The sequence below is a fragment of the Megalobrama amblycephala genome, linkage group LG18, assembly GCF_018812025.1.
Source record: "Megalobrama amblycephala isolate DHTTF-2021 linkage group LG18, ASM1881202v1, whole genome shotgun sequence".
Classification (NCBI taxonomy): Eukaryota; Metazoa; Chordata; class Actinopteri; order Cypriniformes; family Xenocyprididae; genus Megalobrama; species Megalobrama amblycephala.
In genome coordinates this window covers 22,874,444-22,892,841 of record NC_063061.1, presented here as the reverse complement: position 1 = coordinate 22,892,841, position 18,398 = coordinate 22,874,444, and the positions used below count along the sequence as shown (strand labels likewise).

At 38.6% G+C, this 18,398-nt stretch overlaps 1 protein-coding gene across 9 annotated transcripts in view; it reads right to left on the bottom strand.

Annotated features, from left to right (window-relative positions):
- Window positions 1-18,398, bottom strand: part of vav2 (vav 2 guanine nucleotide exchange factor) — a 214,875-nt gene that overhangs the window by 5,896 nt on the left and 190,581 nt on the right. For 4 of the 9 annotated variants that reach the window (XM_048166905.1, XM_048166906.1, XM_048166909.1 and 1 more), the window contains 15 exons: window positions 13,091-13,186; window positions 12,074-12,142; window positions 11,793-11,879; window positions 10,408-10,493; window positions 10,166-10,298; window positions 9,726-9,740; window positions 7,608-7,717; window positions 7,417-7,518; window positions 4,028-4,116; window positions 3,902-3,915; window positions 3,640-3,661; window positions 3,010-3,137; window positions 1,099-1,170; window positions 890-951; window positions 401-517 (listed from right to left, as the gene is read on the bottom strand). In XM_048166905.1, coding sequence (XP_048022862.1) covers window positions 401-517; window positions 890-951; window positions 1,099-1,170; window positions 3,010-3,137; window positions 3,640-3,661; window positions 3,902-3,915; window positions 4,028-4,116; window positions 7,417-7,518; window positions 7,608-7,717; window positions 9,726-9,740; window positions 10,166-10,298; window positions 10,408-10,493; window positions 11,793-11,879; window positions 12,074-12,142; window positions 13,091-13,186 — 1,202 coding nt within the window. The remainder of the gene's footprint in view (window positions 1-400; window positions 518-889; window positions 952-1,098; window positions 1,171-3,009; window positions 3,138-3,639; window positions 3,662-3,901; window positions 3,916-4,027; window positions 4,117-7,416; window positions 7,519-7,607; window positions 7,718-9,725; window positions 9,741-10,165; window positions 10,299-10,407; window positions 10,494-11,792; window positions 11,880-12,073; window positions 12,143-13,090; window positions 13,187-18,398) is intronic. The other 5 variants (XM_048166908.1, XM_048166910.1, XM_048166912.1 and 2 more) reach the window with 2 other exon arrangements.

The window sequence follows — 18,398 nt, the reverse complement described above, 5'->3', positions numbered from 1 at the left end:
GTGTTTGGACATATGAGACGCTTCTGGGAGGGAATTAAAGCAAATCAATTTTTATGCCAGACTTTGGCTCAGGCATTTCAGCATGATCAAACAAACATTAAAGATGATGAGTTTTTTTGTTGTGCATTGAGGGATTTATTTGGTAAATGTGTTTTTATTGTAGTTTATGTGCATGTTTTCTTATTGGATAAAAAAACTGCCTCAATTGAGCGCACAGTTTTGCAATTGTGTTGCATTTTTACAATTTATGCGCATCTTGCCGCTTCCTACCAGGATTTTTTTTAAAGCAATTTCCCAAAATGCGCATAAAAATAGGTGAATGGAAACGTAGCTAATCACTGACAAAATACAAAGACAGAAAGAATGATCTATTTTTGACATGAATACACATAATACTTACTTGATGCTGATTGCGAATCTCTCAGCCTCTGCTGTTCTCTCTCGGATCAGATAGGTGCCGCTGCTGTGAGACTTCAGCAGGTTGTCGGCCTGCTGCCGCTCCATGTTTCCTGCAAACCTGAAGCCCATAGGGAAAACACTACTCATTCACAAGCCCGTTCAATACCTTGTACATCATTACAGCAGTTCTCATAGAAGTCGTTACCTCATTAAAAGACAATAAAGACACAAAATGCCTCACAATTAGCCTAAAGATAATCAATCATCATCACTGATTCTAGTTATGACATATAATTCCATGCAAATTTCATTGGATCAAAGGACAGTAGCAAAGCGCAAAGATTTATAACTGTAATTATATTTTTATTAAAGTAATATATAAAATGAGACTGTAAACAGTGTATTATAATCAAAATAAATCTAGTTGTATCTTGGCGTAAAGAGTAATAAAAATGGAAAAATCAATGTGTTCTCAAACAGGATGAAATACCAGGGATAAACGTAGTAATCCGTTTCTCTGGAGGACTGACGGCTGGAAAACGACTGGAGAGGCTGTAGAAAAGAAAACCAAAAAAATGATAAGAGACCACAAGAGCTGGTTTCATTTCTTATAAAATAGAACACTGTCTAAGAGAAAGTAGGAATAATTTAAGAAAATGTATGTTAAAATGATTTGATTTTGCTTTTATCAACCTGTACCTTAGGGTCTAGACATGGTTTCACACTGGAACTGGGGAAGAAGCCAGTCTTTTGGGTTTGGACGAGCTTGCCCTTAGAGAAAAATGCAACGATTGACAGGTAAAGATGAATGAATTAAAGGTCCCGTTTTTCGTGGTTTTTTGAAGCTTTGATTGTGTTTATAGTGTGCAATATAACATGTGTTCATGTTTCGCGTGTAAAAAAACACAGTATTTTTCACATAATTTACTTATCTGTATACCGCTGTTTCCACTGTCATAAAAACGGGCTGATGACTTCCTTGTTCTATGAAGTCCCTCCTTCAGAAATACGTAACGAGTTCTGATTGTGCCAGCGGTTCCTGTGTTCGACAGCAGTTTAGCGCTCCTTGCCCGGAAAGGTCACGCCTCTTACCATAACGTGGAGATGCACGCGCTCAGTGTTATTGTAAACATGTCTTTAATTTTACCCTATCAATTTGAGCCGGAATCAGACCCGGTGATTGGACTGCGGGATGAAAATAACAGCGTTTCGACGACATGGCGACAAACACACTCTACAAACGCAACTCTTGTGTATTCCTGTGGGCGGAGGTTAGTCAAAAAACTGTTTTAGTGACGTCATTAAAGAAGGAAGTAGAGGGATGTAGTCCAAACTGGCCGTTCAATGTAGGCGACTTCTGTTAAATAAAATATCTCGCTTGGCATTGAACTTTGAGCTTTAAAATTTTACAGATTTTATTTATACTCTAACAACAACATTACACACTAACTAAAGTTTGAAACATGGGATCACGAAGAACGGGACCTTTAAGGACTGTAAGCCCCCCAAAACAAGACAGCAGGTTATAAAACTCTTGCCCCAGGTTTTCACAGACAAGGCTTAAGCCTAGTCCCAGACTAAAATGCATGTTTGAGCTGTTTTAACTGAAAGCAACTTGTACTTACATACTGTATGTTAAAATATGCCAGTGCCATCTCAAGATGCACACCAGTAATGTTTTTTTCTAAGGTACGTTTATAAAAGCTACTTAAATGCCTTAACTGAACTAAGGCCTAATCCTGGCTAGTCTAAGCCCTGTCTGTGAAACTAAGGTAAAATATATTAGGTTGGACTAGGGTCCAAAATTGGTTTTAATTTTAATTCCAAAGGTGTTCAATGGGGTTGAAGTCTGTGCGCATCAGTCAAGTTCTTTCATACCAAACTCACCTAACCATGTCTTTATGGACCTTGCTTTGTGCACTGGGGCACAGTCATGCTGAAATAGAAAAGAGCCTTCCCCAAAATTTTCCCACAAAGTTGGAAGCACAGCAAAACATCTTGGTGAAGCATTACGTATTTCCTTCACTGGAAGGGGCCTACTCCAAGCCTTGGAAAAAGCCCCATACCATTATCCCTTCTCCACCAAACTTGACAGTAACAATGCAGTCAGGCAGGTAATGTTCTCCTGGCATCTGCCAAACTCAGACTCGCCCATCGCACTGCCATACAGAAAAGCATGATTTACACTACTCCACCCAACGCATGGGATTGTACTTGCCGTTGTGAGGCCTGCATGCAGCTGCTCGGCCATTGAAACCCATTCTATGAAGCTCTCGCCGCACAGTTTTTGTGCTGATATTCATTCAAGTGGAAGTTTGAAACTTTTCAGCTATTGAATCAGCAGAGCGTTGGTGACTTATGCACCATGCGCCTCAGCACAGTGACCCCGCTGTGTGACTTTACGTGGTCTTCCGCTTCATGGCCGAGTTGCTGCTGTTCCTAAACAGTTGTTTTTGTAACATTTAAAACAATGCTATCATTCTTAAAATGGGCCAACTGACCTAGAGCTATTTTTACTATAAGGCGGCACCTAGAAAAAGTGTAAAATCTGGACCATAGAACAGGTTATCACTGTAAACATGGCAAATGTTTCATATTATAATATCATACCTCCCACCATGATGTATCTGGATCTCCCTTAAGGAGCTCAATGACTTCTCCTGTCTGGAAGCAGAGTGGTATCTTGCCTGGAGGGGCAGGGGTACCATGGTAATTTTTGATGGCCACCATCTTTGGACCTTAAGAACACATTGAAAACAATTCTTATAAATTCTTATCTCTGCAAGAAGAACAAAGAACATGGACCTTTATGATTTATATTCTTAGAACACACAAAAAGCAAGCATGCATGCTTGCAAGCATGTACTATACACTAGATGTCAGCAGAGAGCTGAAATATAATTTCTTTAGAGCAGTGTCCTGTCCTGGAGTACCACCAGCCCTGCACATTTTGTGTATCTCCCTATATCTGACACACCCATTTCAGGTCTTGCAGTCTCAGCTAATGAGCTCATGAGTTGAATCAGGTGAGATAGATGCAAAATGACATACAAAATGCACAGGGCTGGTGGTACTCCAAGACAGGTTTGATAACCATTGCTTTAGAGCTTGTGTGCTGAATGTGGTCCATTTCAGTTTAAGAGCCTGAAGCTGTGCGCAGTATCTAAATTTTTCATATTGACATAACTACACTAGTATCTCAGAAGACAGACAAAAATCACCTTCTACTTATATTCTTACCTGATTGTGGAAGCCCCGGCTCCTGTAATAGACAGAAGGGAATTTATTATTAAATGCACTTCAAAGTGTAACATAGTTTTTATATAAACATATTAGGCATCTTTAAAGTGTTTTACAAAATTGAGGACAAACTTTAAGATTAAATAAAGTAGTGAAGTTTGGTAAAAAAAAGTCAGTAAGAGAGTGTGATTAATTCATTAGACATTAGTGTGGAGCAATCTGAGAGATGGAGGTTTATTAGTTGAGGCCACTAAAAACTCACCGAATCATGGGGACCTGAAATAATAATGAGAGAGAGAGCACATGGTTAGTGGTTTGTACTCTTTAATTAGGGCAGATGTAGCGTACATGTGGTTCTTTAAGAAGCAGCTTTCTCTGAAAGACTTACTTATTTTGCAGATGGTAATGATCTCCAAACACTCCTTATGGGCACCGGTCCCACAGCGTGGACAGTAGTATCCCTGGTAGAAAATACCCCTAAAGAAAGAATGATAGGATAAAAGTGAAAGACACATACTGAAGCTAAATTGTTAGGGTCGGAAAGCAGCTAGGGCCCTGACAAATTAGAAATGTCAATTTAATACGATAATATGTCTTCATTTTGTGAGTTCCTACTGAAGTTCAAACTCATCCACACACAACAACTATATTTCATTTTTGAGTCTTGCTCACCCATGCATAACTTAGAACCATATTGCTAGGAGGCTGTGAGTAATTGCTGAGGCATTGCTAAGTTGTTCTGGGTGGTTGCTAGGTTGTTGCTTTCTAGCAAGTCTCTATGTTAAGACAGGCAGCAAAAAATATTAGCATACCTGATTCAAAACAGCTTTGTTTTTGTCCACATGAGAAACAATTACTGTCCAAATAGGGCTTCGGTCCACACTGACTAAAGCCCTCTTTGGACAGGACTAGTTTTCCTGGAGTACATTAGAGAAAGTCATGTTTAATAAAAAGGCCCTATTTGGATGGTAATCGTTTCTCATGTGGACGTCTGTAATAATAAATTTGCATTGCACCTGACCTCAGTGATAAAACCCATGCATTCGGATGTCAATTTATTCACGATGAAGGAGCAAGTTTTGTGATCCTACAAACCTAGGGACGTGCTGCTTAAGCCAAATTTACACTACAGGACTTTAAACGTCGGCAGATCACTGTGCTGTTCAGACTGACTTGCTGTGAAGTCTTGAAGTCGTTGTGGTGTTCACACTATGTGACACTACGTAAATGATCTGGAACAAGAGGTTACACACTACACGAGCTGACGACAACTGTGACCCAACGACTTTATTTGAAAATGGGAGTTGGGAGGAAATTAGATTAAATTATGAATTAAATTTAATTAAAATAACTGTTTCACACATAAGTTTAAAACATCCTGGCTGACCTCCCAGACTTAAGGCGACTGCTATTTTAGAACATTTCCCTTTATTTTTTCCATGACGACGCGTGGCCAGCCGGCCACACTGTATGACAGATGTATTGCTTTTCTCACCATGTCATCTATCTGAAACTCCGATTCTCAAATATGTGCGAGTGAGTGTTTTGTCATTTAAAAACCTATATAACGACCTTGATCTTAATATATAACATGAATTCATCCATTGTGCTGAAATACATGTGGCCAGTGAACTGGGAGAACAATAGAGTGAGTGAGCTTTATAGTTACTTACGCAATGTGTATCTGATATGAATAAACATCGGCAAATTATATATGAATGGATTGTTATTGCAGCTTCCATAGACATCAGTGTATATTTTATTGGCTGTAGCGACACGCGACACCACAGTGACACGAGTCGGCCGACAGCTTCAGATATTTAGCATGCTAGATATTTGTCAGGCGTCTTCTAGGTGTTGGCGACGCGTCAGCGAGCCTCTTTGATGTGTCGTTGGGTAGTTCACACATAAAGATCAGCGAGCGCCGAACACTCGCTGATTTTCCCCCGATCACAGCCCGACTTGTTGGCGAGCTTGTTAACTTGCAAATCGGGCTTAAAGGATTAGTCCACTTTTAAATACACTTTTCCTGATAAATTTACTCACCCCCATGTCATCCAAGATGTTTATGTCTTTCGTCAGTCGAAAGAAATGAAGGTTTTTGAGGAAAACATTCCAGGATTTTTCTCCTTACAGTGGATTTCAATGGCTACCAACAGGTTGAAGGTCAAAATTACAGTTTCAGTGCAGCTTCAAGGGCTTTAAACGATACCAGATGAGTAATAAGGGTCTTATCTAGCAAATCGATCGGTCATTTAAAAAAAAAAATACAACCGTTTATGCTTTATAAACAAAATATCGCCTTGAACGTACTTTCTGCTTCCACATTCTTCATAACGCGAAAATGACCGATCAATTTGCTGAAATTTGCTGCACTGAAACTGTAATTTTGACCTTCAACCTGTTGGTAGCCATTGAAATCCACTGTAAGGAGAATAATCCTGGAATGTTTTCCTCAAAAACCTTCATTTCTTTTCGACTGACGAAAGAAAGACATGAACATCTTGGATGACATGGGGGTGAGTAAATTTATCAGGAAAAGTGTTTTTAAAAGTGGGCTAATCCTTTAAATCAGGCTTAAAATCCTGTAGTGTAAACTTGGCATAACGTGGTCAGTCGCATAATTGTCTGCTGTAAATTAAATGTTGTATGCTTTGAATAATAATAATAATAATAAATTATTTAATATTTAATTTAATAATAGTTAAATAATATCCTATTTATGATTTGATTATTTAAATCTCCTGTTTAAAAATAAGATAGATACACTACAGTTTGAAATGGTTTTCTGTCTTTCTTTTCATCTCAAAATGATGTGTCATTTTAAAATTTTGGAAATTAGCGGAAATTAGGTAAACAAAGCTGCTTGGCTTATATATTTAATGTACATAATTGTATAGGACAATAATACATTTTAAAATTTTATCGCTGTAACGGTAAAGCAGTGATGAAATATTGTTTTGTAAATACTTCCCGGCATTTCAGTAATAAAAGTGTATATATTTAAAATGCATGCAAATTACAGTGAAGTTCAACAGTTATCATACTGTGTTCTGCAGTCTATAGCAAACGATATAGATACACCAGATACTGACAACACTGTCTGAAACAGATCAGATGTATCACTTGATAGTATGGACAATTAGTCCTACAGTAAATATGGAAACCAAATGTGTGTGTAGCATCTAAAGTATATGATGTTCTGGTCCTGACTTTAACGAGATTATATGCTTTTTTTGCAATTTTATCATCCGTGGGGCCACACATTTGATTACTTATGATTCAACAAGCAGCACAATTTGAGGTATCGTTCATGTCCGTAGCACAAACAGTGCGGCACAAGATACACACTGAAATGTAACACTTAAAAGCTTGTTTAAATTCTAGGCATGAGCCATTGTAAAAGTGATGCTTGGCTTTGGAAGCCAACTTATGCATTAATACAGCCCCAACAATCACTCAATGTGACTCCATATGTTGGTACAACTAAGTGGCAACATTCAATATCCAAACAAATCCCAGGCCAGTTTGCACACAGATTGAAACATGGAGGCGTTATAATTAGCAGCCAATGTGCACACTGACCTGCGCTGCAGGGTGGCAAATTTAGGTCAGCGCAGTATGATTTCACACGAGTCAATACAGCCAATCAGCGAAGCAGCTCATGTAATAGAGGTCAGACCAGTAGCCTAGTAACATGGGTCGTAGCCCGTTTCAGTCCACTGCGCTGCCTCTGTAATCCAGCGAGAAGTGGTGGTTGTGTGTGAGAGCCCTCACCTCAGCAGCTTTTTACAGGCTCTGCAGTTGGTGTTCTTTTCAAACGTGTGCATTTGGAAGTTGTGCTGGTTGGCAGTGGCTCTTTCGGGTTTGATGTTTGACCTGTGTGGATGAATGATTGCACATTTGTGATACGGTGATCAAAGAGCAAAATACTGTGTAATTTTGACACTGGTGCGGTACTAACGTACATGGCCATCTCAAATTGCTCCATCCACTTGCGTTTGGTGTCTTCTGTCTTGCAGAAGAACTGGAAGCCCTGTTTCCCCTGCAGATGGATCAGGTAGAAGCCATAGGACCACTAAGGGTGGAAAGAAGAATGTTGATGGAGGGAGGGATGATGAGGAAAGACAGAGAGAAAGCAGCAATGGATTGAAAATGTTTTTCGGGTTGTTCAACATATCCGTCGGCACAGTTTTTTTTTTTTTTTTTTTTTTTGGCAAAGTCACATAGTCCGTGAGGGACGGATTGTTAATGTGTGTTAAATGTGCGCTATTATTAGGCACATATCTAAGTGTTTGTGCGGAGTGTTGAAGCTGAAGTATTAACGCGCTTATTGCAAGACATGTTGGCACCAGCGCGATCACTTAATAAATGTTTTGTTGATGATGTTGATGATGCCATGTCCACAGTTCCAAGCTTTCTATAGATATATTTCTCATGTCTGTGAGGCGAGTAGCCTATACGTGGAGTTTCGATTCATTTTGGTGACCCGCTCCAGTTCATGGAGACCGAGACGACAGAAAGTACATCCTGTGTGTTTTCTTTATTTTACAAAAGCGTTTTGTTGTTGTTATGAGTTTACACAAATAAAAGTAGACTTTACAGTTTTGAATGATGTATTACTCTTATATGTTTAAACAAAACTGAGGAAGCATTTAAAGTTGTTTCCGCTGTTGTCAGGAAAAAAGACAAGTGGCAGCTCCTCATCACGCAGTAAGCGTGTTAATACTTTTAATACCTCCACACTCCACACAAACACAAGTGTGTGCCTAATAATAGCGCACAAATATTTAGGTTAACGTTAGAGCCAGCAGCCAAGTAAAGCTGCTACTAGTCGTGCATCTTCGGAAGCAGAGCCATGTGGAAATTTACAAAAAATGCCGCGATTATTACATGATCACATAAATTCGCATGTTGTTTTCTTTCTGTATTGACGAGTTCCCTATTGAAGCAGGATGTTTGGGGGTGGGACATTTTTGCTTGTCTCCTGTTTTTGAAAATAGCCAAAAGCCTTTAACTGCATCAGGCCGCAAACAACGATTTGCCGCTTGCTTGTCTGTTGCATTAGTAAGACCCTCATTCTCATTCTAGAAAGAATTTCTTTGGATAGAAATCTTGTAGTGCAGGATAAGTCATCAATTATTTTAAATGCATTTACACTACCATTCAAATGTTTGGGGTCTTTTTTTTAATTTGATAAATATTTTGGGGCACCAATGTGGCCAGATGGTTAGAGAGTCAGACTTGTAACCCGAAGGTCACGGGTTCAAGTCTCGGTACCGGCAGGAAATGTAGGTGGGGGAGTGAATGAACAGTGCTCTCTTCCACTCTCATTACCCACAACTGAGGCAAACTGCAAAAATGGCTGCCCAATGGCCTGGGTGTGTGTTCACGAAATGCAGAGCACAATTTCCGAGTATGGGACACCATACTTGGCTACATGTTACTTTACTTTTTTTTTTTTAAATAATTTTTTAAAATATATTTTAAAATTTAATTTGGCAAAGCTGAATTTTCAGCAGCCATTACTCCAGTCTTCAGCTCCACATGATCCTTCAGAAATCATTTTAATATGCTGATTTGGTGCTGAAGTAACATTTCTTGTTATTATCATAGTAGAAAGTAGATGGGTTTTTATTCAGTATTATTTGATGAATAAAAAGTTCAAATGAACAGCAATTATTTGAATTCTGTATCATTATATAAGCAATAAATAAAAGTATTAATTTCTTTTAAAAAATCTTACTGACCTAAAACAATTACATTAAAAGTTAATTTAATTTTGCTGGACTAGCATACATCTCAAAGCTAATAGATGCAGACTAATTTTGACCTCATGGGGTCTTTTAGATGCTGTGTCAAGTAAAAAAGAACTTACACTTTGAAAAACGCATCTCAATGGATTCTGCAGCACATCTTTGGAAAAATCTTAATCAAATTGATTTGTAAAAACAGCTGATTAAATTCTGGGAGCATAAAGCTGCTGTGTATCTCTTGAGATGACAGAAAACAGATCACAACATCACACAAGTGAAAGGCACAATAACAGCAACTCAATGCTTAGAGAACATGAGCATTCAGCTTACCATTTTCCCACTTGACTGGTAGGCATGCAAAGAGATTGAAGGCGGAGAGAAAACAAGAGAGAAAGAGAAGGACACCCTGTTACACATGCATTCTCACATACATGCATAAATTCCTGATTGTTAGATTCATGGAGAATGCATAGGCTTCTCTGGATTTACACACAAGCTAGAGCACTGAAGAGGGCAGTGCATCATCTTTGATTGGTTGAATTTATGAGCATCATGCTTTAACATTCAAGGACAAGTGTATAATGAACGCAGTCCATCTGTGCCGTTCACCAAGCAAAAAAAAACAAAAAATCAGATCAGTCCATTTGCATTTGCAAGTTTAAAACACAATACATAAAGATCACGGCCGTAATCAATTTGAAAGAAGCAGTAAAATCGGGTATACTTATTCTTAAACAGGCCCAATGGCTGGTGAATCAAAGGCCTCTCACCTTTTTCATATCACGGTTATTCATGGGGTCATCGGACATCTTGTAAAAGTGAAGCTCGATGATCTCTTTTAACTCATAATTATAGTTTTTTCTCTTGCAAACAATCACAACTTTATCAAATAGGAAGATGTATCTAGGTACAGAAAACAGAAAAAAAAAAGATAATCTGTTTTGTAGCAGAACAGGTCAAGAACCATTTTTATTGTTGCATATGAAAACATATAATGAAGGTGCAGTCGTACCTGTCTTGTTTGGTCCGGTTAACTATAGAGCACACTTTAAGCTCTCCATCTATCTTTGGCCTACCGTACTCCTCGAGCTTCACCTGCTGTGAATCACATGTGCGCACACACGCACACAAACACTTATTACATTTACATTGAGATAAACTGCTTGAGGAATTTCAAACATTGCTTTGTGACATACAGTACATCCAAGCATCACTAGTTCCAGTATACAAAGAATTTAGTATCTTATTACATAAAATGGAATTGCAAAAATGACAGATTTCTCAAATACTGCCCATCTGCCAAATAGATAGTTCTACGGACAGACTTTTCACTAAAAAACTTTTTGTTTTGCAAGCATGTCAAAGGTTTTGGTTTAGATACATTTTTGCATGTCAGTTTTGTTTGTAGATTCTTTTTTGTGAATCAGTCACTGATGAATGTACAATAAACATTTATATTGGTAGGTTTCAACTGGAATGACAGTGCTTGTTCTTTCCATCTTGTGCATTTTCAAAGTATGTTTTTTTTGCAATATCTTTTTTCCTGCATAATATACTGTATAACTACATAAACTGTACTGTATAAACATAAGAAGAGTATCTTAAAATCTTAAAATAAAAGATATTACAGTATTGCTACAGTTGTTGCTATATTAGGAGCTATTAAAGGCATGGCAAAGCTCACAGTGAATGTCTTTTGTCGGTAAGTGGCATGCCTTATTGGCTCATTGATGTTTAGCTGCAGGCATAATCTGCAGCACAGACCCTCACATAAATAAACCAGAGCTGATACTAACTCCTACATTAGCTACTGAGAGAGAATACACTGATTTCAATCCCTTTAAACACAGTCCTAAACACATCCTGTGCTTGTGGCCTGGAGGCTTTCAGGATTTATTTTACTGAACAGTAGTGACAGATGGGGGCAGGTGGAGGCTTGTAAACAACTAAATGTTTGGGGATAAAGAGGAATTGGCCAGCATGCTGAAATGTGCACAACCTCAGACATCATAATTCTTTTAAATGACACAATAGAGGGTCCAACCTGATTTTTGCAATCCTCATAAAAGCCATCTGTGAAGGTACTATGAATTAGCTTTAAGTCAATACCAAAATTCTGATACCAGCTGTGATGTTCTCAGCATTGATATTACATGCAACTTGAAGTACCCCAACAGAACACACAGAACAGTAGGTTGGCCATTGAATATGCATGATATATTAGCACAGCATTTAACTGGAAATAAGTACACATGGAAAATGTAATGTACAGGCAAATAAGGCCCATCTTTTAATCAAACAGGGTCATAAAATGAATTATTACTGGCCAAGCTTTAACGTGTGCACCATGTCTGCATTGATTATGCCAGTGTATCGCGCAACTTCATGAACACTTACTAGATTTTCTATTGAGCTCTGAAATTCACTTATTTTCTTCAGTGTTTCATTGTCTCTCTTCACCTCATTGATGTACATGGCCAGGTCCTTCGAAGACAGATAAACAAAGGCAAGACACTCAGAAAAAAACTCCAAGCCACTTGTCCCCCAAAATACAAAGTCCCAGAGATTCTTACAAATAAAAGATTTTTAAGGTATAATTATATTACAAACCAACTACTGACATCAAACACTGTATGGGGATATTAAGATGTATATGATGGTTGTATTAGAGTTCACACCTGCATGGCTTCTAGTGCCTCTTTAAGCTGCTGCCTCTCCGGCCGGTCCATAGAGTGACTTACTAACTCCTGCGGACACACAGCAGAATAACAAGTCATGCATAGAGAATTGTGAATTGCATGATGACATATCCAGGTGATATTATTTTAATAGTAAATTGTCCTCCAAAGCTGCCAAACAAACAAACAAAAAAAAAATGACATTCTTAGGTGTGCAATTATTCCAGTAAATGCAAAGACACTGACCAAGCGAATAAATATGACAAACTATTTCCATGTTTTTTTCCACTAAATTACCTTTTATTATAAATGGAAAACACGCTTTCTTTCTCCCTCCCTCTCTGCACACACATACTGTACATGCACACTCTCACATAGACTGCAACAAAGACGTGCAAAGAAACTTGTGAATATGCATGATATACTGTATTAGCATATCATTTAACTGGAAAGAAATACACAAAGATGCACACAGAACTGTAACGTGCACAGACCTCCGCGGGGGCAGGGGTGAAATCGCGTCCTGGAGAGTGGGGGGGGTAGAAAATTTGGTAGAAACCGCGTTCCAGGGGTGTGGGTGTGGGGGGGGATTGGAGTATGAAATGGGGTGCGGATAATATGATTTAAGCATGGCTGATTTAAACAGTGTCACTGTATCCACCTCCCAATGCTCACTTCCCTATATCCTGCCCGTCAGTCACGTTACACTCTTTCTTTCCACATCCATTATTAATGTGTGTTGTGAATTAATGATGGTTTGTATCATGCAGGGCGTCCTGTTTTATACATGATCTCTATTAGCAGTGGCTGGGCAGAGTGGAGAGCCACATGGGTCTAGTTGGATGAGGCACAACGATCTGAATGTTTTATAAGGTTTTGGGGTTCACAGGAGGTGCTGTTCTGCTGCTTTCAAACTTCAGACCAGAATAAATGGAAGTTGAATAGGTTCCTTCATTTTTCTTAAACACAGTGACAGATGAGCTCATAATATTGTTGATGATGTGGAGAGGGTCTCACCTTAAGCAGAAGGTGGTATTTAAGGACTCTCTGCATAGGGACAACCAGAAGATCCTGCAGTTTGAACTTCCCCTCCTGGACTTTCATGGTACACTCCTGTAAAGTAAGTTTGTTGCAACAGGTGAACAGGTTTTATAAGGAAACTCAGAACAAATACAGAAAAAAAAAAAAAAAAAACCTAAAATGGTATTTTAAACTGCCATTAACTGAATACGGCCTTCAGGAATGTGGCATATTTTAGAGAAGAACAAAATTGTAAGTTGAAAAATAATGTAAAGCAAGACTTGATTTTATCGATTAGGATTTCACTGGACCATGGAAAAATAAATGGACATGAAACATGTTAGACAACAATATTATATAATATATTTTATGATATAATTATGATAAAAAATGTGAATTTATATCTTACAACTGCAACTTTATATTATATATATATAACCATTTCATATATTAAACACAATTATCTTTTTTTCCTACTCTGAGGTGGAAACGTAATTTTTTAAATCAAAAATTTATTTCATGTTGTATACAGTGTATAAACTGTAAAACATGTTATCTTTTCCTCTGCACAGTGGACTTGTCATCTTCACTTTATGTGTTAATCTCTTCAGTTTTAATCTCCTTGTTCTTATGTGACAAATAAGCAAAGAGGACGGACAACTCAAATGTCACGCTTGACATTCAGAATGGACTGAGGAAGAGGTTCATCATCTCCATGACTATGAATGACTCCACTTCCCTCCTGATGAAGGATCTCAAGACTAATCCACTACAAGAGGCTCTCGTTTCTTTCCAAGAGGTCTCGTAACTGCGCTCTGAATGGACTGTACCAGATTACAGACCCCTTCTTGTGTGTGAGATAACAGGATGATAATTATGTGAATTTGTCAACAAGTGTGTCCACAATTGTGGTAGCTGTGATTTCATCTGTAATCTCCTCTAATCCCGCCTGGAAATAATGGCTTCTCTTGCCAGTATTTATTTTTGAAGTCATTAAAGTAAATCACACTGCATCAAATCTGGCAGGCACAAAAACAGCCCTGTAGTCTTTGCATCCTGAACAGCATTAGCAGAGAGCAAAATTAGCTCATGTCCCAAAACTGTCAACAGCAGTCTGCTGGGAGCGAACACTGTGCTGGGGCTGACCACTGGAGCGGTCTCTGGGAGAAAGAGCTGTAAAAAGAGTCTCTTTGTGGCAGTGTCTCTGCTTCAGTGCACTGCACTGACTGATGAGAAATACATTGTGAAACCTGCACATTGTTTAGTAGATTTTGAGCATGATTCATTTTTTTACTTACAGTGATAGTTCACCCCATAAAATTTAATTTTGTCATCATTTAATCACCCTCATGTTTCAAATGCATATAACTTTGTTGGAAAAACAAATAATGTCCTGATTTCTGTTTTCCATGCAATATTTGAGGTTTCAAATTTATAAAATTATAAAAGTTTGAATTCAAATGATATATGAGATATATACAGGGAACACCATCGTCATGAAGGCATGTATGTGGTCTGCAACAATGTTTAGGTAGGTGGCATGTGTCAAATTTACATCCACATGAATGGCCAGACCAAGGGATTCCCAGCAGAACATTGCCCAGAGTATCACAATCCCTCCACTGGTGTCCCAAGTTCCATCCTGTTGCCATTACTTCCCCAGGTAAACAGCACACCCATACATGGCCAACCCCTTGATGTAAAAGAAAACCGGACTTATCGGACCAGACATCTTCATTGCTCCAAGGTTCAGTTCCGATGCTCACTTTTAACGGTGGAAAGGGCACTCTGACATGTCTGCAGTTACGCAGCCCCATGCACACTGCATGTTCTGACACATTCCTCCCATAACCGTCATTAAAATTTTGTCCCATCTCAGACCAGACGGTATAGCCTTCATTGCCCTTGTGCATCAATGGACCTTGGGTGCCCAACACCTTGTTGCCTGTTTGTTGTTTGTCCCTGCTTGGACCACTGTTGGTAAACTCTCACCACTGCTGACTTGGAGCAATTAACAAGCCTTGCCGTTTCAGACATACTCTGAACCAGTCACCTTGCCATAACAATTTGGCCATTGTCAAAGTCTCTCAGATCTTTATTGCTGCCCATTTCTCCTTCATCTAACACATTGATTACTAGAACTGATTGTTTGCTTACCATCTGATCTACAGATCTTAATATCTTAATCTTAATGTGGCCTTGTTAGGAACTGATCACCGATATTCACAGTGACTGCTCATCTGTGTGTGTGTGTAATAATATATGAAGACTTCAGATGCAAAAGCCTCTAAGTGCTGTCTGCAATTTTCTTCTAAAATTAGCATTTTTATCAAGCTTGTATGTTTAGGTTCAGTAATTTCACTTTAATGGCAATTAATAGGTCATTTTCATAATATTTCATTTGATAATGCTCATTTAGAAGAAAATTTCAGATGGCACTTAGAGGCTTTTGCATCTGAAGTCTTCATATATATATATATATATATATATATATATACACACAGTGGGTACGGAAAGTATTCAGACCCCCTTAAATTTTTCACTCTTTGTTATATTGCAGCCATTCGCTAAAATCATTTAAGTTAATTTTTTTCCTCATTAATGTACACACAGCACCGCATATTGACAGAAAAACACAGAATTGTTGACATTTTTGCAGATTTATTAAAAAAGAAAAACTGAAATATCACATGGTCCTAAGTATTCTGACCCTTTGCTCAGTATTTAGTAGAAGCACCCTTTTGATCTAATACAGCCATGAGTCTTTTTGGGAAAGATGCAACAAGTTTTCCACACCTGGATTTGGGGATCCTCTGCCATTCCTCCTTGCAGATCCTCTGTCAGGTTGGATGGTAAACGTTGATGGACAGCCATTTTTAGGTCTCTCCAGAGATGCTCAATTGGGTTTAAGTCAGGGCTCTGGCTGGGCCATTCAAGAACAGTCACGGAGTTGTTGGGAAGCCACTCCTTTGTTATTTTAGCTGTGTGCTTAGGGTCATTGTCTTGTTGGAAGATAAACCTTCGGCCCAGTCTGAGGTCCTGAGCACTCTGGAGAAGGTTTTCGTCCAGGATATCCCTGTACTTGGCTGCATTCATCTTTCCCTCGATTGCAACCAGTCGTCCTGTCCCTGCAGCTGAAAAACACCCCCACAGCATGATGCTGCTACCACCATGCTTCACTGTTGGGACTGTATTGGACAGGTGATGAGCAGTGCCTGGTTTTCTCCACACATACCGCTTAGAATTAAGGCCAAAAAGTTCTATCTTGGTCTCATCAGACCAGAGAATCTTATTTCTCACCATCTTGGCAAACTCCATGCAGGCTTTCATGTGTCTTGCACTGAGGAGAGGCTTCCGTCGGGTCACTCTGCCATAAAGCCCCAACTGGTGGAGGGCTGCAGTGATGGTTGACTTTCTACAACTCTCTCCCATCTCCCGACTGCATCTCTGGAGCTCAGCCACAGTGATCTTTGGGTTCTTCTTTACCTCTCTCACCAAGGCTCTTCTCCCCCGATAGCTCAGTTTGGCCGGACGGCCAGCTCTAGGAAGGGATCTGGTCGTCCCAAATGTCTTCCATTTAAGGATTATGGAGGCCACTGTGCTCTTAGGAACCTTAAGTGCAACAGAAATTTTTTTGTAACCTTGGCCTTGCCACAATTCTGTCTCTGAGCTCTTCAGGCAGTTCCTTTGACCTCATGATTCTCATTTGCTCTGACATGCACTGTGAGCTGTAAGGTCTTATATAGACAGGTGTGTGGCTTTCCTAATCAAGTCCAATCAGTATAATCAAACACAGCTAGACTCAAATGAAGGTGTAGAACCATCTCAAGGATGATCAGAAGAAATGGACAGCATCTGAGTTAAATATATGAGTGTCACAGCAAAGGGTCTGAATACTTAGGACCATGTGATTATTTCAGTTTTTCTTTTTTAATAAATCTGCAAAAATGTCAACAATTCTGTGTTTTTCTGTCAATATGGGGTGCTGTGTGTACATTAATGAGAGAAAAAAATGAACTTAAATGATTTTAGCAAATGGCTGCAATATAACAAAGAGTGAAAAATGTAAGGAGGTCTGAATACTTTCCGTACCCACTGTGTATATATATATATATATATATATATATATATCAGGGTTCATGCAGGTTTCAGTAAGTCAAATTTAAGACCTTTTTAAGACATTTTAAGACCATAAAGATTGAAATTTAAGACCTACACGACGCATTATCAAAAAAATATTCAAATCAAAGAAATTCTGAAAAAATCATTTTATTTCAATGAATTCAGTCATTGAAAAAGCATTAATTTAATTTACAGATAAAGCAATCACATTAGTAACCTTAAACACACAACAACGTGCCAAATGGGCAGCCGCCCACCCCTTTTCCCCACCCCTCTAGGGGTCAGCCAGCTGTTTTTTCGTTGTTTTTGTTTTCCGTTTATATATATATCAGAATATATATATTCAGATTCTGTATATATATATATATATATATATATATATATATATATATATATATATATATATATATATATATACAGAATCTGAATTAAAATGTGTTTGATTTAAGCCTACATTTCAAAATTTTGTGTCATAAAATTATATCGCGCATACAGCTCAACTAAAACAACAATACACTTCCACTTGCATGTATTTGACAATCGGAATATCAGATATTTCATGCCATAGCTAACACATTTGTGAATATTCTGAATAAAAAAGGAAAAATGACATAAAAGCAGATCATCATTCATTCAGCGCTGTTGCTGCTGCGGTGTGTCACGTGACAAGCAATGACGCGTCACCATGGAAACCATAAAATAACGGTCGCCTATAGGCCTACACTACACACCGCTTGTAACCAACAGCAGAAATCGCTGTGATCTAGCCATGTCTCGTTGAAAGTACACTTTCCCATTTTCCACACGTAGCCGAACTTTAACAAACTCTGAGGAGACGCAGACGTATCTCGCGGGCAGGTAAGTTATTGCATTTATCACGGGATTTGTAGTTTTATCAACGCGTAACACCAATATACCCCAGAAAGAACTACGACTCGCTACTTTTTTGCTACTTTGTAATAACTTTCAGCAGGTAGCGTTTCTGGAAATGGGTTGAAAATTTTTAGACCTGACTAAATGAAATTTAAGACCTCGGATGAAAATCTGGCCGTTTTTAAGACTTTTTAAGGCCTTAAATTTAAAGTTCAGAATTTTAGACTTTTTAAGACTTTTTAAGACCCCGCGGGAACCCTGTATATGAATGATCTCAGACTAATCCACTACAAGAGGCTCTCGTTTCTTT